General features: G+C 44.0%; 2 protein-coding genes and 1 non-coding gene across 3 annotated transcripts in view; 2 read left to right on the top strand and 1 right to left on the bottom strand.

The window, feature by feature from the left end:
- Nucleotides 1-5,380: 5,380 nt before the first annotated feature.
- Nucleotides 5,381-26,770, top strand: part of GJB1 (gap junction protein beta 1) — a 37,430-nt gene continuing 16,040 nt past the window's right edge. Inside the window, exon 1 of the mRNA XM_070365919.1 lies at nt 5,381-5,509. The gene's annotated coding sequence lies outside the window, so the exon portion shown is untranslated. The remainder of the gene's footprint in view (nt 5,510-26,770) is intronic.
- On the top strand, nt 15,330-20,482 carry LOC102265531 (heterogeneous nuclear ribonucleoprotein F-like). The gene is given in 4 exon segments (XM_014479799.2): nt 15,330-15,495; nt 15,551-15,745; nt 15,748-15,914; nt 19,763-20,482. Coding segments are annotated over 4 exon segments (1,248 nt in total).
- Nucleotides 24,318-24,390, bottom strand: TRNAC-ACA (transfer RNA cysteine (anticodon ACA)). The gene has a single exon. It is a non-coding gene; the product is annotated as a tRNA-Cys (tRNA).

Below are 26,770 nucleotides of genomic sequence, written 5' to 3'. Positions count from 1 at the left end.
GATTCTATGGTGAGCTGGAAAGTCTCATGATAAAGTATTCAGAAAAATATTTTTGAAGCCTCTGTGCAGGGCAATCTGGAGGCAGAGATAATAACTAGTTGAGAGGTACCTACTTTGAGGTACAACTATGTTCACCTCTGGCCCCAACCCCTACCCCTGACTTGAATCCCCAAATTACAGTGTCAGAAGCCAACTTAATGGTTGCCTAATTCCTCACCCCTATGATCTGCTGCTTGATTCCTTTTGCGGCCTTTGCCAAGTAGTTATCTTGTCTCTGTTTAAATACCTCCAGTGATAGGAATATCTTGTCCTTTCAAAGCTGACCATTGCATAATATTTGGTCATCTTGAACCATCAAAGTTCTTCCTTAGGTTGAGTCAAAATATGTTTTCCCAGAGCACATGCCCTTTGTCCCTCTTACAGAGCAAAACAAGATGAATCCATCTTCTATATGATGATGGTTCCGACATATGAGAACTTGATCCCAAACCACAATCACCCCCTTTTTGATCCCTTCTTCAAGTTCACATACAATGATTCTGGAGTCCTCTCATACTCCTGGTCTCTGTGCTTCGTGCATGCTCCAGGTTGTTAATGCTCCTGTTCTTTTGTGGTGTCCAAGGCTAAAGACAGTCCTCCACTGTGGTCTAATGAGCAGACAAGAAGGTACAAATGTAATCTTCCACATCCTAGCCCTGAATTCATTAGCATTTCAGGCAGCTAGTGTCAAAAATAATGAACTTACAGGCACCTCACACACCTGAAACCTTTTCACAGAGTCATGTCTCTCCTACCTTACACTTAAGCATTTGGTTTCGATGAACTCGACTACGAAAACTTTACATTTCATTTTCCTGGTTCATTATGGCCTCTTGGGATCTTCCTGAAACCAGCATCATTTACAAATTTGATAAACATGCCATCAATGTCCTGATCCAAGTCGTTAGTTAAATTATTGGACAGGCCAGGGACCTCCCTTCAAGCCCCCAAAGATCCATTAGTCACTAGCTGTGAATACACCTTTACTGTCCTATCTTCACTTCACGTGTTTTCTTCTTATCCACAAGGACATCTCAAACCAGGACATTCTTAAACAAAGTAAGATTGCATTCTGAAATCCTCTTTGGAAACAAGGAAGCAAGGGAGGGGAAGGGGTACAAAGGGAGCAGAGATGAAAGGAGATCTTCCCCTCCTCCCTTTCCCCCAGTCCCATGATGAATTCCATGACCTCAGTCTCCACGAAAGAATTCCCAGCCACCAGCTCAGGTAGAGAAAATTGAAAGAACTGAATTTAGGGTCAGAAAACCTGCATTCAGATCCATCTCTGCTTCTTCCCAGCTGTACAACTTTGAGCAAGTTCGTTAACTTCTCTGAGTCTGTTTGCTCATCTGTAAAATAGGGATGCTCATGCAACCCTCATACACAGGGTTGTAGTTAGGATTAAATGGGAAAATAGATGTGAATGTATTTTGTAAACTATAAGCACCGTACAAGGGCTTCCCAGGTGGCACTAGTGGTAAAGAACCCACCTGCGAATGCAAGAGACATAAGAGACGTGGGTTTGATCCCCGGGTTGAAAAGATCCCCTGGAGGAGAACATGGCAACCCACTCCAGTATTCTTGCCTGGAGAACCCCATGGACAGAGAAACCTGGTAGGCTACAGTCATAGGGTCGCAAAGAGTCGGACACAACTGAAGCGACTTAGCACAGTACAGTGAAAGTGAAGTCGCTCAGTCGTGTCCGACTCTTAGCGATTCCATGGACTGTAGTCTACCAGGCTTCTCTGTCCATGGGATTTTCCAGGCAAGAGTACTGGAGTGGGTTGCATTTCAAGCACTATACAAATGTAAGATATCATCATCATTGTATGTTGAGTGCCTACTGTGTTCATCAATATAAGGTGTAAAAAGATACATAGGCCATGGTCCTTGCCCTTGAGGAGGTCACAATTTCGTAGGGGAGACATGAAGTAGAAGCATAGAGCAAATGAGGAAATCAACCCTGAATATTCATTGGAAGGACTGATGCTGAAGCCAAAGCTACAATACTTTGGCCACCTGTTGGGAAGAGCCAACTCATTGGAAAAGACCCCGATGCTGGGAAAGACTGAGGGCAGGAGGAGGAGGGGGCAACAGAGAATGAGATAGTTGGATGGCATCATCAACACAATGGACATGAGTTTGAGCAAACTCTGGAAGATAGTGAAGGAGAGAAAAGTCTGGGGTGCTGCAGTATGGGGTCACAAAGAGCTGGACACGACTTAGCAACTGAACAACAAATAGAGCAAATGGCACAAGTTACTATGGTAATTTAGAAAAGCAGAGGTCCCTTCAGACTGGGGGAAATGAAGGAAGGCTTCATGGATTTCCATCTGCACCTCAACGCGTAGCTTGGACCTGACAGAAATGGCTGAAAGAGGACAGCATTCCAGGTGGAGGAACCTGGGAATGGGGACTTATGGAGCGTATTTGTGGGGGCTGGAAGTGGTCCTGTTTGGATGCAAGAGGCCATGAGGCTGGTTGGCCACATTACAACTTGTTTAGACATGGTCATTTCCTAGCACACACATGACAGAGCACTTGGCCCTTCAGAAGGGGCCAGGATTTGAGTAGAGCCTCTGAAGTCTGGTGTCTGCTACTTCTCAGCTTACCACCTGGGAGAAAAACAACTCTTCTGGAGGGTGGAGGCATCTGAAATGATTCCAGGAAAGTCACCATTTTCCTTATCTGCTGCTGAGAACTAGGTCTCCGGGAAGGGTGGGGACTAAGGCTGCATTTAAATCCTAGGAACCTTCCGCTGGAAGATTAAAGTGTTTTTACTGAATTAGAATTATCCACCATATCTGAAAGGTTTCTTATTTTTCAATTCCATGTGGGGAATAGGGAGGGAGAAAAATAGTTCAAGGACTCTCAAGGTCCATTTCCTGCCAGTTTTCTTTGGCGTTATGCTTGTGATTTGGTGCCACCTGGTGTCCGAGATGGAATATAGCAGCTTCCTTCCTAAGTTGCGAGCTCCGGAGCGCCGCCCAGCATCTATAGGAGGAGGCCAGCTTCCTTCCAGAAGGGTAGAGTCGCTCTGGGGTCTGCGTTAACAGAAAAAAGAGGGAGGAAGAGAAAGTGCTGCTCCAGGCACGCCTCTTGGCCATCCTTTTTTCTGTCACTAAAGCTTCTATATTTTCCTGGAGATGTGTGCTTTCCCAAGGACTATAGGTTTATGTTTGCTGTGTCCTCCTCCTTCCACCCCCCCTCCCACTCACGCTTTCTTACAATGGCTTAAATATCTGTAACAGACGCGACAAGAGCTCTCTTTCAGATCTGACCAAGAGACACTGCTGTGAGCCTCTAGGGTGGCCAAGGGAGGAACAGTGAAGAGGCCTGGTTCCCCCTTGAGCTCGGGCCTAAGGGTTTCCTCCTGCGTGAGTTATACTGGTCTAGAATGACTGAGCTCAAACTCTTCCATAAGAAATCAGCTCCCTGAGGCTACACTTTGCTTCGTGCGCATGCGTGTTTAGTCGGGTCAGACTCTGTGACCCCATGGACTGTAGCCCACCAGGTTCTTCTGTCCGTGGAGTTTTCCAGGCAAGAATACAGGAGTGGGTTGCTATTTCCTTCTCCAGAGGAACTTCCTGACCCAGGGATCGAACTGCATCTCTTGCTTTGGCAGGCGGATTCTTTACCAATGAGCCACCTGGGAAGGAGGCTCCTTAGACTTCCTACAGCCCTTCTAAATGTTTAGGGGAGGGGAAATGAGAGTAGAACAGCACGTGGTTCCCTTTGCCCTCAAACCCCATTCCTGAATAGATTCAAAGCAATCAATAAAACTAAAACTGAACTAGTCTGATGATGCCTCACAATGGGGTAATACTAGAGTGTAGTTTGAGGGGGTCACTTGAATTGGGATGGCCAGAGCTGAGTAAGGACAAGACTAAGCTAGTCAAGATGTGAACCCCTCTGCCACTGCCTGCATTCTCAGGTACCCTTGAAGTCTCGTTTTCTGTTGTGCCCATCTTCTTAGGCACAGCCTTTGTAGGCTCTTCTGAGTGTTGGGAATCTTGGGCAGCTCCCAGTTTGGAGTATGGATTGTGGGTGGGAGCGTGAAAATGGTTGAAGTGCAAATGGAAGGAATCAGCTAGATCAGAATGCTTCCATTCTGCGATCACAAAATATATACGTTCCAGCTCTTCCCTGGTCCCTACAATTCAGGGCAGCATAGTGGATGCCCCCCTAACTTGACTGGCCAAGAAGTTAACAAATCCCTTTTTATCCTGTAGTTTACTTACAACCGGGTTGCCGTTTAAAAATATATAACATCTGCTAGGAAACTAACAGATAATAAATCTAACAAAAGAACATACAAATAGTTTAGGGGTTAAAACATTTTTCGTCCTATCCTGGACCAACTAAAGGCTAACTATTGGTGAACTTATCTGGTACAATGTACAGGGCACCCAACAAAGTCCTTTTGTCGGGACAACCTTGCAAAATCAAGTGAGGTCTGACGTTAGAGCAAGCTGCCTAGACTTCAGCCTGACATAGATCTGGTGAGATTGGCAGTCCCCGGTTCAATCTGCCTCCCACGTTGCCTTCTGGCCTGGCACCCAGCTGCCTTCTGGTTCTGCAGTCCTCTTGACTCCTGGGATCCCTCACTCTTTCCAGCTCCCTGAGAGAGAAGCGCCCCAGTGAAAATCCACCTCCTTCAAATGTCGTTTTGATGGTTTTTAGGACTTATGTTTCCATGTGCTTATGAATTTAACTGACAAAAAAAAAAAAAATTGGATTCGAAACTGCTTCTGAAAATCTGAATCCTAGGTGGCTGTTCCTATCATTCTCACTAGTATCTCGTTTAGTCCCCTAAAGTGGCCATGTGACCTTGATGGCAAACGCCATCTTTCTAAGAAACCAGCTTTTGCTGCATTAGCTCCTCGGACGGCTGCTCGCGCTCTGTCTTTTCCGATTTCAAAGCCTTTAGACCGCCCACCGAGACCCTTTTCCGGTCTGAGAAGCCTGGAAGGCTCTCAGGTCATTTGTGGAGCAGATGTGATTGACACCATCGATGCCTAATGAATGCTCGTCTCCTTCCCAGCTCAGATTACTAGTTCCGCTCTCGTTCCCAGCTTCTTTTTGATGACTCATCCCTCAAAATCTTCGTTCAGTGTCCTTCCTAATACCCGCCCCGCCCGTTCTTTCTCTCTTCGCTCCTAGTTGTCCTCCACCCTTAGGGGAATGGTTTTTGTGAATCCTATCGGGTCTAGTCTTTACAGTGTACTTGAACCATATAGAAGCAAAAAACGGAATTTCCGTGCAGGAACGTGAAGGTTTTTTTCCTTATAAGGAGCTTAACCCGTCACTGTTCTTTCAGCTTTCCCTTTCTTGTGATGGGGTGGCTTTCTGCCTCTGTTTCCAGCTCAATGCCAAACCCCAGGCGGCTCTGAGTTCCAAGCAAAGGTCAAGCAGCCCCGCTCCCATGGCTGGCCTCGAAGAGGGAGGAGTCAGGGGAGACACGATTAAGGTTGGAAGTTTTCAAACATTTCTGTGAGTCTCTTGGGCATCTACATCAGGCCACATGTGACAACTGCTTGGGACTGCAGCCCCAAAGAGGAAACAGACCTTGAGTCGTTAATGGCGTGGGGAGGGGAGGGAAGTGGGCGATGGGAAGGGGGTGAGAAAAACAAGTAGGGGGCTGAAACCGAACTTAAAAGCTGTTCTGCACCCAGTCCACTTACACAGATGAATGCATGAACTTCCACCTGGGTAAGGATCCTCACAGCATGCTTTGCTGGTTAGAGTCAAGTGAAGCAAGCATTAATAGTAGATCTGTACTAGAAAGTGGGAAAGGGACTGGCTAAATGTGTCCCCTTTGGGCATTTGTAGGCTCAGTTGCTCGCTCTTGTTTACACGCTCATCACTACTTACCCCTTCTCTCTCTTATGCCACAGCTAAAACCTGTGATTGAAAGCTTCAGTTCGCCTAGGTTTAACACTGCCTGTATAGGGCTTTGTAGGTAGTGGGTGCACAACAAATTCCCTGGAGACTCAGGAACCACCCCATCTGCAAAGTGCTCTCAGCTATTCAGAGGGAGCTTATGCACTTTGGTATTGTGTCTCTGGGAAGAAAGAGTAGTTTGTCACTTGGGGAAAAGAAGTTGCTGAGAAATATGTAAGGCACCTTCCTTTTCTGTTCACTCCTCATCAGCCCCGCTGCTTTCCTTTTGGAGGACCCTTGGCTAAGTCCCATCCACAGCTCATTTGCATTGTCCAGGCTTGCCCCTCTGGCCTCTGAGAGGAATGTAGCCAATGAATAAGAAAGAAGCGGCAGGCTTTCTGCCCCTGCTGGCATGAAGAACAAGTAGGGACACAAATACTATCCCTTCCTCAGCTCTGCTTCCACCTCCTCTCCTTCATCAAAAAACAATCCGGAAGCATTTCTTTACACACAGCCCTTGCCCTGACCATCAAAGGCAACAAGGGCTAAGTGACACCAAAAATGCAGAAAGCACACATGGAGATGGGGGAGAGAAGTGGGTTAATGTGGTAAAATGTGTAGTCCAGAGATATTTATGCCAGTGACACATCTGGGGATAAGTGCAGTTTGTGGCTAAGAAATCAGGATAAATGCATGTAATTGTGATGAAAAGTGGAGGTGGGCAGTTGTGAGAGTTTTAGACCTAGGTGGATTGGGACAAGCAAAGCTATTGCCTCTTAATCGTAAAAGGATTTCTAGAGGAGGTGGGATTTCAGAAATAGGTAAGTGACGACCAAATGGCCATGGGGTATTTACATCCTGCGATGGGAGTAGATTTAGATGGAGTAGACTTTGATCAGGAAAGCTTGAATAACTGCTGATTGTTATTCTTTTTCCTCTTCTCTTTTCAGTGCACATTTGTTGAGTGCCAACACTGTCCTAGATACTGGGAACATAAAAATAAGAATGATAGCAGGGACTTCCCTGGTGGTCCAGTGGTTAGGGGTCCACCTTGCAATGCATGGACACAGGTGCTATCCCTGGTTGGGGAACTAAGATCCACATTCTGCAGAGTAACTAAGTCTGAATGCTGCATCTACCAAAGCCCAGGCACTCTGGAGCCTGTGTGCCACAGCTAGAAAGTCTGTGCACCACAATAAAGGATCCTACATGCCCTAATGAAGATCCCGCAAGCCACAACTAAGACGCGATGCAGCCAAATGAATAACAAATAATGTGCTTAAAAAAAAGAATGATAGCAAACAGTTATTGAGTACATACTATATGCCCCATTCTGTGTTAAGCACATTATCTTATTTATGTCTCACATTGGCCTTATGATGTAGGTATCATTATTATGCACAGGTTGCAGATGAGCAAACTGTGGTTCAAAGAGATGAAGTGACTTGCCCCAAGATCACACATCTGGCTGCAAGTGGAAGTGGTGAGATTTGAATCTAGGTAGTTAGAATCTAGAGCCCATGAATTTAATCGACGTGCTTTACCTAATCTGCTAGTTGGATACTGATAGAAATGAAACTCCTTTGATGGCAAGAGAAGCTAGCATATGGAGGGCCAGGACTTTGAAAGCAGACCAGGTAAAGTAGAAGATCCCAGAAGCAGCAGCAGAACCCCCAGCCAGTTGTTTAGACAGGCAGGTACAGCAAGCATCAGGGTAACTAGGATGCAGCAGACACAAGGAAGAAGCCCAGACTGGCAGGTGGTTGGCAGCCAGAATTTCTGGCAGCCAGTGACAGAGGCTATGCCATGGGGTCTGGGCTTTCAGAGCATGATGCCAGATGTCAAAAGGTCTGGCAAGAGCTGGATAAAGCACTATTCTAGCAAAGACTAAGTGGCCATACAGGGCACCAAGGTAAGACTGAAGAGCTGGGGGCACCTGAATGAGACTTAAAGGATGGGCCCTAGGAAACAGCCCAGTTATTAGAGCTAGGAATCAACTCCATTCATTCATCCTCCCATCTGTTCTTTCAACAACATATCTTGAGCTCTCACTATGTTTTAAGTGTTACGCTAGGCTCTGGAGTAAGGCACAGTCTACTGGGGTGTGAGTCAGAACTATAAAACAGATAACTACAAAACAATGATTAGTTCTATATTAGAGGCATGAACAGACTCTGTGGAGGAGGAAGGAGACTAACTTTCCTTGGGAGAGTTCACAAAGAATATTAACTCTGAGCTGGGTCTTCAAAGAAGAGGGGAAATTTCCCAGACTCTGGAGTGGTAGGGAGGATTTCAGGCAGAAGGAATATCATGAGCCAAGGTATAAAATTTTGAAAGAGGAGGCTACATTTGGAGAACAATAAGCAATTCATACTGGATCATGGGGTATACAGTAGAGATGAGGGGGGATATAAATCTGAAGAAGACTTGAGGCCAGATTATGAAGGCTGTTGTGGGTGCTGCTTGATAATCTTGGACATTTTCCTACAAGTAAAGGAGACCCAGCTGCAGTCTTTATGTTGATAATTGATGGGATTGCACTGAGGTGTTTCAGGAAGACTACGGGAGAAATAGTGTCCAGATGTACTGGAGGCAGGCAGATAACTCAGGAGGTTATTGCAATTGTGCAGGTAAAAAATGATGGGAGCTTGAATTAAGGTAGTGACAGCAACTATTAGTTCAGGAAAATATTTCTGAGGGAGAACTGACAAGACGCAGTGACTGATGTGGTGAATGATTGGGGAAAAGGAGTCACGGACAGTGCCAAAGATTTCTTGATTGACAGCTGGATCTATAGTGACATCATTCACATAAAGATTGGAATATAGGGTGAGGAGTGGGCTTTACAAGAGGAGATACAAACTAGAAAGCTCATCAGTTTGAGGTATGCTGAGTTGGAGGTGCCTAGTGTTGTGCTGGTAAATGTTTAACTACCAGCTCTGAGTGCTGGAGGAGATCCTTAATTTACTGATTTTGGTGATGTAAATACACTCACCATAGCCAATTTCAAGCTACCAGTGTGGATGGAGGAGCCTGGAAGGCTGCAGTTCATGGGATCACTGAGGGTCGGACATGACTGAGCGACTTCACTTTCACTTTTCACTTTCATGCATTGGAGAAGGAAATGACAACCCACTTCAGTGTTCTTGCCTGGAGAATCCCAGGGACGGGGGAGCCTGGTGGGCTGCCGTCCATGGGGTCGCACAGAGTCAGACACGACTGAAGTGACTTAGCCTTAGCCTAGTGTGACATCAACCCACTCACAAAATTCCTGAAAATGTAACACTCAGTCTCAGGGACCCAGAAAGGACTTTGCCAGGTAACCAGGGGTACAGGATTCTGATGGCATTATTTAAATAATTTTGAGACCATACCACTGGATTTAGTTAAGATTTTCAAAACTCCAGTGGAAAAGCTAATGGGTTCATTAAACTGCTAACCCCAAATCAAGCAGAATAAGAATGAATTATATGGCACTGAATGAAGGATGATTATGGCTTTTGTTTGGAGTATTGCTGCTGGATTTAAGGAGCCCCTTTCTCTTTTAAGTTAGCTATACTAACAACTAGTAAACTGTGCTTTTGTAAACAGAAATGAAACCTTTCTCCCTGACTGATTTCTCCAGAATTTGAAACTCTTGAGTATTCTTATTTCCATGACAGTATAATTATTTGCATAAGTTCAATAAGAATCTGTCCTCCTTATAACAGGACATAATTAGAAACATTGCATACATAACCCAAGATGTTGATCGGAATGTCATATTTGAAAATAATGTGCTAGAATCAGATATGACTAGACAGTTTTACAGAACTAAGATTGACTTTGTAGAACAATGCTTACAAAGTCCTCTTGAAAAAACTGTCCTGGTACCTGGCTTATAGATTTCCCATATTTACAGGTGAATAAAGATCACTTCTTGCAAGGAAGGCCCAGGATCTTGGGCTATTTGGGGGATTTCAAGAAAGGAGGAATTCACCTACATCTATAAGTATTGCAAGTGAAATTTGGTGCCAAGTTCTTGGCTTGGCTTCAAGAAGGCCTTTGAAAGTCTAATGTGGAATTCTTTATGAAAAGTTCCAGGAAAGCAAACTTTAAAAAGTGTATGTGGTCAATTACCATTTTTTGCTGTATTTATGTAAATAATCAGGCCAAATCTAATGAGATGAGATGTAGTTTGTAAACAAGAATTGGAAAAGTTGGGGGTGACTGTAGAGAGAAATCTTGTGTTCCATAGAAAACTATAGTACACCTCTGTTGGTTATTAGATTGCAGTCCTGTTTGTTGTCTTTGAACAGTTTTTCACCTCTTAGTAAACTACATTTTCTACTTTGTTGTCTACCTGTAAATTGGACTGAATCCTGTCAGCTTGCACATTTTGTCAGTCCTTACCAGCTTCTTAATTCTTCTAGTTTCCCTCAATATCTGGCATTTCCAATTTACAAACTGGCATTTCCAATTTTTCTCTCACCCTCTTGACTTGGTGCTGCTGAGAACTAAAACATCACTGTCCAGGTCCTTACTGGGATTCAAGGTTGTCTGGTAGCTGACCTTCCCCCATGATCTAACGAAGCTTTGTAAGCTGAAGCTGGACAACTTAATGTAAACCTCAAAGGGGCATCACCACAGCAGATCATATATAGGCAACCTTTGTGCCTACTGCTGTGTGGGTCACTCAGGAAGTTCACTGAACACTTGCATCTATCATGTTCTGCTCCAGGAAACAACCATGCAAACTTCAAGCTAGAAAACCCATCAGATTGCCAATGGTGTCCTCATTCCACTAGGGTAAGGAAATCTTCTTTGAGCCCAGTATATAGACATCTTCTTGACTGGCTACTTTCTGGACTCAGAAACTGGGTTTATAATCTGCTCCAACCACTAAGCTTTGTAGTTATTTTCTTTCCACAGAAATTCCCCTCATTAAATGCCCAATGGCTCATATCATCCAGCAAATATCCTCTACTTCTTAGTCTTAACATATGGTTCAACTGGCATCTAATAAACAAAAGGTGACCAGATGAGAAATGGACTTAAATTGTTAAGAGAAAAGAATAATATCTTTTCTTTGGTCTGTCCAGTTCAGTCTTGGCAAATAATTTTTTTTTTTGGTTGCACTGGGTCTTTCCTGCAGGGTACAAGCTCTTCATTGTGGTATGCGGGCTTCTCTGGTTGCAGCACACAGGCTCTCTAGTTGTGGTTCAGTTCAGTTCAGTTCAGTCGCTCAGTAGTGTCCAATTCTTTGTGACCCCACGAACTGCAGCACGCCAGGCCTCCCTGTCCATCACCAACTCCCAGAGTTTACCCAAACTCACGTCCATTGAGTCGGTGATGCCATCCAACCATCTCATCCTCTGTCGTCCCCTTCTCCTTCTGCCCTCAATCTTTCCCATCATCAGGGTCTTTTCCAATGACTCAGCTCTTCACATCATGTGGCCAAAGTACTGGAGTTTCAGCTTCAGCATTGGTCCTTCCAATGAATATTCAGGACTGATTTCTTTTAGGATGGACTGGTTGGATCTCCTTGCAGTCCAAGGGACTCTCAAGAGTCTTCTCCAACACCACAGTTCAAAAGCATCAATTCTTCGTTGCTCGGTTTTCTTTATAGTCCAACTCTCACATCCATACATGACCACTGGAAAAACCATAGCCTTGACTAGACAGACCTTTGTTGTGATGCATGGGCTTAGTTGCCCCATGGCATGTGAGATCTTAGTTCCTTGACCAAAGATTGAGCCCATGTCCCCTGCACTGGAAGGCAAATTCTTAAGCACCGGACCACCAAGGAAGTCCCTTGGCAAAGAATTCTGCTAAGTCATCCTCCCATCTTTGATATATGATCAAGTTCTTCATCCCACACTTCAGTTGTGTAAGTCCTTGGCCTGCCATTAGTAAGACTGTTAGGTCAGTTTAGCAAGAATCCCTCATCCTTGACATGTCCTCTTAGTAATTTTCCATCCACTGACCCTTTCACTCTGGTTATTGGCTATAAAATCCCACTTGTCTTTATTGTATTCAGAGTTGAACCCAATCTCTCCTATGTCTTGTAAAATTCTTCTTTATCATTAAGTGAGGGAAAATCTGATAAAACTTCAAGGAGAAATAGATGAATCCACTATTATAATTGGAGACTTCAACACTCCTGTATTAAGAAATGGACAGATCCAATGGGCAGAAAATAAGGAAGGACATAGTTGAATTCAATAGCATTATTAATCAACTGGATGTAACTGACATACATAGATTACTTTGTCCAACAACAGTAAAATACACATTTTTCTCAAGCTCATATGGAAATTCACATAGGCCAAATTCTGGGCCATCACAAATTCAAAAGAATAAAGATCATATGATGTCTGCTTTCAGGCAACAGGGGAATTAAAATAGAAATCAATAACAGAAAGATAACTGGAAAATCCCGAAATACATGGAGATTAAACAAAACACTGCTAAATAACGCAAAGGTCAAAGAAGAAATCTCAAGACAAATTTTAAGATATTTGGAGCTAAATGAAAATGATTACACAACTTATCAAAATGTGTGGAATGCAGCAAAAACAGTGCTTAGAGGGAAATTTATAGCATTGAATCCTTATATTAAAAAAAAGAAAGATCTAAAGTCAATAATCTAAATTTCCACCTTCAGTTCAGTTCAGTCCAGTTGCTCAGTCGTGTCCGACTCTTTGCGACCCCATGAATCGCAGCACGCCAGGTCTCCCTGTCCATCACCAACTCCCGGAGTTCACCCAAACTCATATCCATTGAGTCGGTGATGCCATCCAGCCATCTCATCCTCTGTCGTCCCCTTCTCCTCCTGCCCCCAGTCCCTCCCAGCATCAGGGTCTTTTCCAATGAGTCAACTCTTCGCATGAGGTGGCCAAAGTACTGGGAGTTTCAGCTTCAGCATCAGTCCTTCCAATGAACACCCAGGACTGATCTCCTTTAGAATGGACTGGTTGGATCTCCTTGCAGTCCAAGGGACTCTCAAGAGTCTTCTCCAACACCTCAGTTCAAAAGCATCGATTCTTCGGCGCTCAGCCTTCTTCACAGTCCAACTCTCACATCCATACATGACCACTGGAAAAACCATAGCCTTGACCAGACGGACCTTTGTTGGCAAAGTAACGTCTCTGCTTTTGAATATGAGGAACTAAAAAGCTTCTTGATGAAAGTGAGAGTGAAAAAGTTGGCTTAAAGCTCAACATTCAGAAAACGAAGATCATGGCATCCGGTCCCATCACTTCATGGGGAAATAGATGGGGAAACAGTGGAAACAGTGTCAGACTTTATTTTTCTGGGCTCCAAAATCACTACAGATGGTGACTGCAGCCATGAAATTAAAAGACGCTTACTCCTTGGAAGGAAAGTTATGACTAACCTAGATAGCATCTTCAAAAGCAGAGACATTACTTTGCCAACAAAGGTTCATCTAGTCAAGGCTATGGTTTTTCCTGTGCTGAGTCTTCATTGCAGTGTGGGCTTTTCTCGAGTTGCAAGGAGTGGGGTCTACTCTTTGTTTCAGTGCACAGGCTTCTCATTACGGTGGCTTTGCTTGTTGTGGAGCATGGGCTGTGGGGCACTCAGGCTTCAGTAGCTGCAGCACGTGGGCTCAGTAGTTTTGGTTCCCAGACTCTAGATCACAGGCTCAGTAGTTGTGGCACACCAGTTTAGTTGCTCCAAGGCATGTGGGATCCTCCCAGACTAGGGATCAAACCCATGCCTCCTGCATTAGCAGGTGGATTCTTTACCACTGAGCCACCAGGGAAGCCCAGCAATGACTTTTTATAATACCAAAGGCACAATCCATGAAAGAAAGAACTGACAAGCTTACGATTAAAATGAAAAACTTCTACTCTGTGAAATAATGTCAAGAGAATGAGAATACAAGCTACAGACTAAGAGAAAATATTTGCCAAAGACACATCTGATAAAGGACTGTTATTCAAAATATGCAAAGAAAGAAAACCTCTTAAAACTCAATGGTGAGGAAACAACCCAATTTAAAAATGGGCCAAAGACCTTAACAAACAGCTTATCAAAGAAGATAACCAAATGCCAAATAAGCACACAAAAATATACTCTACATGTATACCATCAGGGAAATGCAAATTAAAACAATGAGATACCACTACACACTTGTTAGAATGCCCCAAAGCTGAACACTAACAGTACCAAATGCTGGTGAGGATATGAAACAACAGGAACTCTCATTCATTGCTGGTGAACATGCAAAATGGAAAACACTTTGGAAGACAGTCTGGTGGTTTCTTACAAAACTAAACATACTCTTACTGTATGACCCAGCAATTGAACTCCTTGGTATCTATCCAAAAGAGTTGAAAAATTAAGTCTACTCAAAAACTTGCAATGAGATGTTCATTACAGCTTTATTCATAATTGGTGCAACTTGGAAGCAACCAAGATGTCCTTCATTAGATGAATGGATAAATAAGTGTATATTTAAACAATAGAATATTATTCATTGCTAAAAAAGGATGCGTGATCAAACCATAAAAAGACATGGAAGAACCTTAAATGCATAGGGCTTCCCCGCTAGCTCAGTAGTAAAAAAAAATCTGCCTGTAATGCAGATCCCTGGGTTAGGAAGATCCCCTGGAGGAGGAAATGGCAACCCATCCCAGTATTCTTGCTGGGAAAATCCCATGGACTGAAGGGCCTGGTGGGCTACAGTCCACAGGGTCACAGAGTGGGACACAACTGACTGTATGTATGTACTCACACGCAAGTCAAAGAAGCCAGCTGGAAAGGGCTATATACTTATAATTTAAATATAAAACATCCTGGAAAAGACAAAACTTTGGAGACAGTAAAAAAATTAGTGCTTGCCAGGGACTGGGGTTGGGTGAAAGATGAATAGGCAGAGTACAGAGGATTTTAATGGCACTGAAACTACTCTGTATGATACTATAATGGTGGGTATATGTCATTATGCATTTGCCCCAATACATAGAATATACAACACCAATCCTAAGGTAAACTATATATGAAGATATATTCATCTACTGACCTTGCACAGATTCCAGGAGGGGAGTATGGGAGTTTGCAAAGAAATGGATGTTCACACTAGGAATGGCTGGAATGAGCTGGAGGGGTGGAGGTGGGAAGGAACCATCAAAACCTGAAATAGAGCTCTAGGAGTCATCAACAAACAGATGGTACTTGAAAGCAAGAAAGTCAAGTAAATCACTCAGCAAGAGTCTTGGAGTAAGAAGACACTGAGGAGGACGTGGGACTGCACTGTGTCTTGTTGGAGAGGCAGAACAATTTGTTACCTACCTGGAGTCTTTGGCTGAAGGCATCCCCCGCTGTTCTTTAAGTTTTTGTTTTCTTTTCAGCCACACAAAGCTGCACCCAAGCTTGTTTGACGTCTGTTCTGTCAAGTGTCCATGATGTTAGGCCCTGAGAGAGATGAAGGCTTTCTGGTCAAGCTCCATGGCCTGCCCTGGTCCTGCTCTGTTAAGGATGTGCAGAATTTCCTCTCCAACTGCATGATCCGTGATGGGGTCACATGTGTTCATTTTATCTACAGTACAGAAGGCAGGCAGAGTGGCGAACTTCAATCAGAAGTTGAACTTCAATCAACTTTTGTTGAACTTTTTGTTCAATCAACTTTTTCTTGAACTTCAATCAGATGATGTAAAAATGGCCCTTAAAAAAGACAGGGTAAGCATGGGACATTGGTACATTGAAGTGTTCAAGTCCCACAGAACCGAGATGGAATTGGTGTTGAAGCACAGTGGTCCAAACAGTGGTGACTCTTCCAGTGATGGTTTCGTTAGACTTCGAGGACTCCCGTTTGGATGCACAAGGAGGACATCATTCAGTTCTTCTCAGGGTTGGAAATCATGCCAAACAGGATCACACTGCCTGTGGACCCTGAGGGCAAGACTACAGGGGAAGCCTTTGTGCAGTTTGCTTCACAGGAGTTAGCAGAGAAGGCTCTAGGGAAGAATAAGAAGAGAATCATTTCAGTTCAGTTCAGTCGCTCAGTCATGTCTGACTCTTTGCGACCAATGAATTGCAGCACACCAGGCCTCCCTGTCCATCACCAACTCCAGTTCACTCAAACTCACGTCCATCGAGTCGGTGATACCATCCAGCCATCTCATCCTCTGTCGTCCCCTTCTCCTCCTGCTCCCAATCCCTCCCAGCATCAGAGTCTTTGCCAATAAGTCAACTCTTCTCATGAGGTGGCCAAAGTACTGAAGTTTCAGCTTTAGCATCATTCCTTCCAAAGAACACCCAGGACTGATCTCCTTTAAAATGGACTGGCTGGATCTCCTTGCAGTCCAAGGGACTCTCAAGACTCTTCTCCAACACCACAGTTCAAAAGCATCAATTCTTCAGCACTCAGCTTTCTTCACAGTCCAATTCTCACATCCATACATGATCACTGAAAAAACCATAGCCTTGACTAGACGGACCTTTGTTGGCAAAGTAATGTCTCTGCTTTTGAATATGCTACTAGGTTGATCATGACTTTCCTTCCAAGGAGTAAGCGTCTTTTAATTTCATGGCTGCAATCACCATCTGCAGTGATTTTGGAGCCCCCCAAAATAAAGTCTGACACTGTTTCCACTGTTTCGCCATTTATCTCCCACGAAGTGATGGGACCAGATGCCATGATCTTCATTTTCTGAATGTTGAGCTTTAAGCCAACTTTTTCACTCTCCACTTTCCTCTTCACTTTCTGCCATAAGGGTGGTGTCATCTGCATATCTGAGGTTATTGATATTTCTCCCGGCAATCTTGATTCCACCTTGTGCTTCTTCCAGCCCAGCGTTTCTCATGATGTACTCTGCATATAAGTTACATAAGCAGGGTGACAATATACAGTCTTGACGTACTCCTTTTCCTATTTGGAACCAGTCTGTTGTTCCATGTTCAGTTCTAACTGTTGCTTCCTGACCTGCATACAGGTTTCTCAACAGGCAGGTCAGGTGGTCTGGTATTCCCATCTCTTGAAGAATTTTCCACAGTATATTGTGATCCACACAGTCAAAGGCTTTGGCATAGTCAATAAAGCAGAAACAGATGTTTTTCTGGAACTCTCTTGCTTTTTCGATGACCCAACAGATGTTGGCAATTTGATCTCTGGTTCCTCTGCCTTTTCTAAAACCAGCTTGAACATCTGGAAGTTCATGGTTCACGTACTGCTAAAGCCTGGCTTGGAGAATTTTGAGCATTACTTTACTAGCGTGTGAGATGAGTGCAATTGTGCGGTAGTTTGAGCATTCTTTGGCATTGCCTTTCTTTGGGATTGAATGAAATTGACCTTTTCCAGTCCTGTGGCCACTGCTGAAGTTTTCCAAATTTGCTGGCATATTGAGTGCAGCACTTTCACAGCATCATCTTTCAGGATTTGAACTAGCTCAACTCGAATTTCATCACCTCTACTAGCTTTGTTCGTAGTGATGTTTTCTAAGGCCCACCTGACTTCACATTCCAGGATGTCTGGCTCTAGGTGAGTGATCAAACCATCGTGATTATCTTGGTCGTGAGGATCTTTTTTGTACAGTTCTTCTGTGTATTCTTGTCACCTCTTCTTAATATCTTCTGCTTCTCTTTGGTCTGTACCATTTCTGTCCTTTATCGAGCCCATCTTTGCATGAAATGTTCCCACGTCCGAGGTCAGGGGCAGCAGCCAAGAGGAGCTAACCCCATGCCCTAGGTCAGCGGCTGTGGCTGGGAGGAGCTACCCCATGCCTGAGGTCAGGGGCAGTGGCCGAAAGTGCCAGATTGCAATGGTGCAGGAACGGCCAAGAGGAGCTAGCCCACGTGGAGGTCAGGGGGGGCGTCTGGGAGGAGCTAGCCCACGTGGAGGTCAGGGGCGGCATCCAGGAAGAGCTACCCCACATCCGAGGTCAGGGGCGGCGTCCAGGAGGAGCTACCTCACATCTGAGGTCAGGGGCGGCGGCCAAGTGCCAGTCTGCGACGGCGCAGTTGCAGCCGAGAAGAGCTAGCCCACGTCGAGGTCAGGGGCAGTGTCCGCAAGGAGCTACTCCCCGCCCAAGGCCAAAGGCAGCAGCCAAGAGGAGCTACCCACCGCCGGAGGCCACGGGCGGCGACGGAGAGGAGCAACTCCACGTCCAAGGAGCGGTGGCTGGGCAGGTGCAGGAGGCCCGAGAGGAGCTACTCCACGTTCAAGGTCAGGAGGGGTGGTGGTGAAGAGATACACCTCTTGCAAGGTAAGGAGCAGCAGCTGCACTTTGCTGGAGCAGCCGTGAAGAGATACCCCATGTCCAAAGTAAGGAAACACAAGTAAGACCGTAGGTGTTGCGAGAGGGCATCTGAGGGCAGACACACTGAAACCATAATCACAGAAAACTAGTCAAGCTTATCACACAGACCACAGCCTTGTCTAACTCAAAGAAACTAAGCCATGCTGTGTGGGACCACCCAAGACAGGCGGGTCATGGTGGAGAAATCTGACAGAATGTTGTCCACTGGAGAAGGGAATGGCAAACCACTTCAGTATTCTTGCCTTGAGAACCCCATGAACAGTATGAAAAGGCAAAATGATAGGATACTGAAAGAGGAACTCCCCAGGTCAGTAGGTGCCCAATATGCTACTGGAGATCAGTGGAGAAATAACTCCAGAAAGAATGAAGGATTGGAGCCAAAGCAAAAACAATACCCAGTTGTGGATGTGACTGGTGATAGAAGCAAGGTCCATTGCTGTAAAGAGCAATATTGCAGAGGAACCTGGAATGTTAGGTCCATGAATCAAGGCAAATTGGAAGTGGTCAAACAGGAGATGGCAAGAGTGAACATCAATCAGCAAACTAAAATGAACTGGAATGGGTGAATTTAACTCAGATGACCATTATATCTACTACTGTGGGCAGGAATCCCTTAGAAGAAATGGAGTAGCCATCATGGTCAACAAAAGAGTCTGAAATGCAGTACTTGGATGCAATCTCAAAAACGACAGAATGATCTCTGTTCGTTTCCAAGGCAAACCATTCAGTAGCACAGTAATCCAAGTCTATGCCCCAGCCAGGAACGCTGAAGAAGCTGAAGTTGAACAGTTCTATGAAGACCTACAAGACCTTTTAGAATTAACACCCCAAGAGATGTCCTTTTCAGTATAGGGGACTGGAATGCAAAAGTAGGAAGTCAGGAAACACCTGGAGTAACAGGCAAATTTGGCCTTGGAGTAAAGACTGAGGCAGGGCAAAGGCTAATAGAGTTTTGCCAAGAGAACGCACTGGTCATAGCAAACACTCTCTTCGAACAACACAAGATAAGACTCTACACATGGACATCACCAGATGGTCAACACCAAAATCAGATTGATTATATTCTTTGCAGCCAAAAATGGAGAAGCTCTATACAGTCAGCAAAAACAAGACTGGGAGCTGACTGTGGCTCAGATCGTGAACTCCTGATTGCCAAATTCAGACTTAATTGAAGAAAGTAGGGAAAACCACTAGACCATTCAGGTATGACCTAAATCAAATCCCTTATGATTATACAGTGGCAGTGAGAAATAGATTTAAGGGACTAGACCTGATAGATAGATAGAGTGCCCAATGAACTATGGACGGAAGTTCGTGACATTGTACAGGAGACAGGGATCAAGACCATCCCCATGGAAAAGAAATGCAAAAAAGCAAAATGGCTGTCTGGGGAGGCCTTACAAATACCTGTGAAAAGAAGAGAAGCCAAAAGCAAAGGAGAAAAGGAAAGATATAAGCGTCTGAATGCAGAGTTTCAAAGAATAGCAAAGAGAGATAAGAAAGCCTTCCTCAGCGATCAATGCAAAGAAACAGAGGAAAACAACAGAATGGGAAAGACTAGAGATCTCTTCAAGAAGAGAATAGGGCACAGGTATATTGAGGTGTTCAACAGCAGTCAGGAGGGAGTTAGGTCATACTTGGATCCCCCACTGAAGTTCATGTCAGTGCAGCTGCCAGGGCCCTATGACCGCCCTGGCACAGCCAGGAGGTATACTGGCATCATCAAGCAGGCAGGCCTGGAGAGGATGAGGTCTGGTGCCTACAGTGCAGGCTATGGGGGTCATGAGGAGTACAGCAGCCTCGGTGATGGCTATGGCTTCACCACCGACCTGTTTGGGAGAGACCTCAGTTACTGTCTGTTTGAGATATACGACCACAGGTATAGAGATGGTGAGTTCACTGTCCAGAGCACCACTGGACACTGCGTCCATATGAGAGGGCTGCCTTACAAAGCCACAAAGAATGACATTTACAACTTCTCCCTGCTCAACCCTGTGAGAGTCCACATTGAGATTGGCCCTGATGGAAGAGTGACCAGTGAAGCTGATGTTGAGTTTGCCACTCATGAAGAAGCCATGGTGGCCATGTCCAAAAACAGGGCAAACATGCAACATAGATACATAGAACTTTTCTTGAATTCCACAACAGGGGCCAGCAACGGGTCATATAGCAGCCAGATGATGCAAGACATGGGAGTGTCAACCCAGTCCACTTACAGTGGTCTTGAGAGCCAGTCTGTAAGTGGCCGTTATGGGGCTGGCTATGGTGCCCAGAACAGCATGGGTAGATATGACTAGTTTTGTAGTAGCTTTTGAGTTATTTCAGTCAAGTTTTCACAGGCAGCCAACAAGCAGTGAAAAACAGTTACTACTCTAGAGCAAGCTAGGGGACCCATTTTGCACCATGAGTTTGTGAAATCTGGATTAAAAAATTACCTCTTAAGTGTTTTTTCATGCAAACTTTCTTCTAGCATGAGATATTGAATAAACTAAAACCATTTTCAGCTTTTCTTGATTAACATTTTGGTAGTGTACTTCTGGAGTGATGTTATCTGAGTTAAAGTAGTTTTAAGTACGTTAAATGTGGATCTTTTACACCGCATCATCGTGTACACATTGGGGAGGCGTGCTTTTTTGGAAAACTCAAGGTGCTAGGTCCTTAATTCAAAGAGGACATTTCTCATGTTTGTTCATTCTAGTTTACTTTCATTTAAAATTTCTTAGGTTAAGTTTAAGCTTTTTAAAAATTTGTTTTGAAAATTGAGACACATCACTAATACTGTAGGAATTGGTGAGGCCTTGACTAACAACTTTCTTTGTACTGTGATTTCCTTTCAGGTGTATTTTGCTAAGTGAAACTTGTTAAATTTTTTTGTTAACTGAACTTTTTTCTTAAAGAGACTTTTTCACACACACACAGACACACAAAAGAAGACACCGAGGCTAGACCTCTGGGGAACATCTACAGAGGAGCCCAAGGAGGACAGTGCAGACAAAAATCATGAGCATGATATAATGGAAACCAAAGAAAGAATAATTTTCTAGAAATGAGATTTGTTCTTAGCATCACACACTACTGACAAGTTCCCTCTGAAGTATGTCTGCAGCTTTTCTAATATGGAAACCACTTATCAGCATAATGAAAGCTGATGGTTGGGGCAGAGACCAGAATGCAGAGACTGAACTATGATGTGAAGATGTCATTGTTAACTATTTTTTCTGAAAATCGGAATCTGGGTAGTTCTTTTCACAATAGCAACACTAGTTGTGTGTGTGCTAAGTCACTTCAGTCTCGCTTCAGTCGTGTCTGTGCTTAGTTGTTTCAGTCATGTCTGACTCTTTGTGACCCTATGGACTGTGGCCCACCAGGCTCCTCTATCCATGGGATTCTCCAGGCAAGAATACTAGAGTGGGCTGCCATGCCCTCCTCCAAGGGATCTTCCTGACCCAAGGATCAAACGCAGGTCTCCTGCATTGCAGGCACATTATTTACCGCTGAGCCACCAAGGAAGCCCACAATACCAGTTACCATGTGTTAAATAACAAATATACAGAAGGTGAGTATTACAATTTCTTCCAACTCCGGAGAACATATTATTGGGTGCCTTGGCTCTTGGGGATATGAAGAAGATCAAGGTGAGGTCACTGTCCCCAAGGTGCCGATAACACAATAGGAGACAGACAAAGAGGTCTAGGGGCTTAGATGAGGGAAGAATAATTTCTATCGGAAGGGGTTGGGAATCTGAGAAATCCTGACAGAGGAAATGACTTTAGAGCTGGGATTTGAAAGATGAGTGAAAATTCTCCTGGTGGAGGGTGGAGAGGGCGTTCTAAGTAGAGGGATACAAAGGCAAGAGCTTGTAGACAGAAATGTCTCTGCCATGTTTGGGGATGACTTGTGGCTCAGTGCAGATAAAGGGCATGTTAGTGAGTTTGGACTTTAACAGAGATAATGGGAAGCTTCCAGAGTTATTTTAAACTAGATCAGTCACATGTCCAGAATTGAAAGAGTCCAACTGCAAGTGGGAAGAGACACTGAGAGACTTCCATAACTTTCTGAGTAAACGAGGATGAGCGCCTATTCTAAGAGGGTGGCAAAATGTTGGAGGAGAATGAAACAAACAGCAAAGCAAGGCATTTGAGCTAATTTAGGAAATAAAGATGATGACTTGGTGATTGATCATAGTGAAATTATTAATCTCTTGAGTTCTGGAATCAGGAAGAATTCTGGTTCTGCAACATTCCATTTGCGTGCTCTTAGAAACATTGGGCTTCCCAGGTGGCGCTAGTGGTAAAGAATCCTCCTGCCCATGCGGGAGGTTCAAGAGACGCGGGTTTGATCCCTGAGTCAGGAAGAGCCCCTGGAGAAGGGCATGGCAACCCACTCCAGTATTCTTGCCTGGAGAATCCCATGGACAGAGGAGCCTCATGGGCTACAGTCCATAGGGTCGCAAAGAATCATACATGACTGAGCAAGCACAGACACATTATTTAATATTTCTGAACCTCAGTTTCCTCATCTGCATAATAGGGATAATGCCTACTGTATAGGACAAAACAAGATTAAGTACTCAATAAATGTTAGTGATTATGTTTAATACTATTATTTTTACTGCCAGCTAAATTGCAGTCACTGATGGAAGTGCCCAATAGGCAATTAGAAATGTGAACTGAAGTGCAAAAAGAAAATATGGACCAGAGATTTTTGATATACCTTATTACTTTGGAGAGTGGTTGCACTGCTGTGAAGGGCAGAGAACGGAACTTTGCAGAATATTTGCGCTTAGAAGTGGTAGGAGAAAGTGTACAGAAAAGTAGTGGTGTGTGTGAGAGAGAGAAGTCTTACCTTTGAGAGGATCGTTTTAAACTGCTAAATGCAGTGGCTTCATCTAAATCCTTAATTCCTGACACCTCTGCACCATTAGATGCAAGTGACCTCTTCAAACCTTCTTTTAGAAACTCTCTTCTTCAGTTTCCATGGCATTCTGTTCTCTTCTGTCTTCTCTGATTATGCATAGAACGTCTCAGCCTTATCGCTTACTTGTGCCAACTCCTTCATTTTACAAATGAGGAGACAAAAGAGCTAGGAAATGGAAGTAGCTTGTTCAAGGTTCACAGTCAATTGTTCCTTCCTTGTCTTTATTTCCACCCTTTTCTCACTTCCCACAGTTCTTTGCTCTTTGCCCTCCTATACTCACTTTCTCTTTCTAAAAACTCATCTTTTTGCACAGTTTCTAGGATTGCTTTTAGGTTTTTTGATTGCCAGCTTGAAATCTCCCATCCTTGCCTCTCTCCAGAGCTGCTATCCCACCCTTTCAATAGTTAGTCAGATGTTCCACCAATACCTCATACTTAGCATGTCTGAAATATCATCTTTCCCTACAACGCTAGCTTCCCTCTGACTCCATTACCATATCAATGCTGCCTTCATTCTCCTAGTCAGCTAATTCCTTATCAAATCTGGTCAATTGGTCCTATATAAATGTCCATGTAGTGCAGGAGTTAAGCACACTGCCTGTAGGGACAAGACTGCCTGGGACCAAATAATGGTTCTGTGATATTGGACAAGTGACTTATTTTGAACCAGAGGCCATTAGAGCTAGAAGAGAACTTAAAGATAATTATTTCCCAAAGCTTCACCTTTTTCAGAAAAGAAATCTGAATCCCTGAAAGGTAAATCCCCACAGCCTGTAAATATGAGTCAGGACTGGAACCCAGGACTACTGGAGCTCCAAGTCAATGTGCTTTGTCCTGCACCATGTTGCCTCTTGCTGTCGTATTGGACCTGTCACCACTGCCACTTCCCAAGACTGAATATTTATAACTTTGTGCCTGGATTATTGACACAGCCTTCTACCTACTCTTGCAACCTTTCCTTTACCCCATCCCCAGTTCATCCTGCCAAGTTAATCTCCCTAAAGCTTCATTTCCATCTTGTCATTCCCCTCATTGGAAAGTTTTTGGTGGTTCCTCCTCGCCTACTATATAAAATTCAAATGTCCGAAAGTGAAGTCGCTCAGTCGTGTCCGACTCTTTGTGATCCCATGGACTATAGCCTACCAGGCTCCTCTGTCCATGGGATTTTCCAGGCAATAGTACTGGAGTGGGTTGCCATTTCCTTCTCTAGGGGATCTTCCCAACCCAGGGATCGAACCTGGGTCTCCTGCATTGTAGGCAGACGCTTTTACCATCTGAGCCACCAGGGAAGTCTCAGATGTCCAAGCTAGGTATCAAAACTCCTCCAAAATGTGCTGCCAGCCCACCTTTCCATGCTTCATTACCCATACTACCCTTATTATACTTCATGACCCAGCCGTGCCCAAAACTCTGTGTTCTTTGAACAACTCATGCACTTTCATGCCCTGCTGCCTTTTTACATAGTGTTCTCTCAACTTTGAATGTCTTTGATTTTCTTCCTGTCAAATTCTTATTCATTTTTCAGGGCCCAATTAAATGTCCTAGTGCATGAATACTTTTCAGATTCTCCCAGTCAGAATTAATCTTTATGATAACGTATGTTACAGGAATTGACAACATAGCTGAGTGTTTAGTGAGTTCCTGTCTCCCTTTTTTTCACCTGTGTTCCCACAACATATTGCTTATACTTCGGTTTAACACTTATTTCACTTACCTTATATTCAAGCTGATTATTTAACCTACTAATGAGACTTGTCTCATTCATCTTTGCATCCTCCATGGACCCAAGAGAGTTCTTGGCACACAATAGGTACTTAACAGATATTTATTGAAAGGAAAGGAAAGGAGAGGAAAACTGTGGAGCCAAGTCTTGAGACATCCCCTCATTAGTAATTCAGCAAGACCAACTCCTGTTGCTGAACATGGAGTGACATGTTGAGAGAAGAAAAATCTGGGAAACCCTACTGGCCGATCTTCAACAAAGTGCTTCAGGAAGCCTTGGTTCAACCTGACAGTTTGCTTGAGGGTGATAAGGTAGGAGAGGTGAGACAACTCAGATAAAATTCTTAACCACACATTCTTTAAAATAAGCTGAGATCAATGCAGGTCCATTGTTCCTTGCCAGCTGGTTTACAAATAGCTAGAGAGAGCAGTGACTGGTGCTAAAGAGGGGAGAAGGTAGAAGTAGAATGTCTTTGGAGCCATTTGCATAGGGAGGTTCCCATGATCCATGAGTTAATCTTTCCCTGGAAAAGGATTCTTTCTGTCAATTGAAGTATAGTTGATGTATAATGTTGTGCTAATTACTATTGTACAGCAAAGTGATTCAGATATATATATATTCTTTTTATATTATTTTCCATTAAGGTTTATCATAGGATATTGAATATAGTTCTCTGTGCTGTAGAGTAGGACCTTGTTGTTTATCCATTCTGTATATAAAAACTACATCTGCTAACCCCAGTCTCTCACTCCATCCCTCCCCCAGTCCCCTCTGCCTTGGCAACCACCAGTCTGTTCTCTACATCCGTGATTCTGTTTCTGTCTCATACATATGATTGTTTGTGTCATATTTCAGATCCCACACATATGTAATATCATATGGTATTTATCTTTCTCTTTTTGATTTCAGTTCAGTTCAGTCTCTCAGTCGTGTCCGACTCTTTGTGACTCCATGAACCGCAGCACACCAGGCCTCCCTGTCCACCACCAACTCCCGGAGTTCATCCAAACTCATGTCCATTGAGTCCATGATGCCATCCAACCATCTCATCCTCTGTCATCCCCTTCTCCTCCTGCCTTCAATCTTTCCCACCATCAGGGTCTTTTCAAATGAGTCAGTTCTTCGCATCAGGTGGCCAAAATATTGGAGTTTCAGCTTCAATATCAGTCTTCCAATGAATATTCAGGACTGATTTCCTTTAGGATGGACTGATTGGATCTCCTTGCAGTCCAAGGGACTCTGAAGAGTCTTCTCCAACACCACAGTTCAAAAGCATCCTTTCTTCAGTGCTCAGCTTGCTTTATAGTCCAGCTCTCACATCCATACATGACTACTGGAAAAACCATAGCTTTGACTAGATGGACCTTTGTTGGCAAAGTAATGTCTCTGCTTTTTAATACACTGTCTAGGTTGGTCATAGTTTTACTTCCAAGGAGCAAGGGTCTTTTAATTTCATGGCTGCAATCACCATCTGCAGTGATTTTGGAACCCCCCAAAATAAAGTCTGTCACTGTTTCCACTGTTTCCCCATCTATTTGTCATGAAGTGATGGGACCAGATGCCATGATCTTAGTTTTCTGAATGTTGAGTTTTAAGCCAACTTTTTCATTCTCCTCTTTCACTTTCATCAAGAGGCTCTTTAGTTCTTCTTCGCTTTCTGCCATAAGGGTGGTGTCATCTGCATATGTGAGGTTATTGGTATTTCTCCCGGCAATCTTGACTCCAGCTTGTGCTTCTTCCAGCCCAGCGTTTCTCATGATGTACTCTGCATATAAGTTAAATAAGCAGGGTGACAATATACAGCCTTGACATACTCCTTTCCCGATTTGAAACCAGTCTGTTGTTCCATGTCCATTTCTAACTGTTGCTTCCTGACCTGCAGACAGATTTCTCAGGAGGTAGGTCAGGTGGCCTGGTATTCCCATTTCTTGAAGAATTTTCCACAC

This window comes from Bos mutus, chromosome X, assembly GCF_027580195.1.
Source record: "Bos mutus isolate GX-2022 chromosome X, NWIPB_WYAK_1.1, whole genome shotgun sequence".
In the NCBI taxonomy this organism is placed as follows: Eukaryota; Metazoa; Chordata; class Mammalia; order Artiodactyla; family Bovidae; genus Bos; species Bos mutus.
Note: the sequence above shows the minus strand (reverse complement) of the source record. Positions and strands in the feature narration are given on the sequence as shown.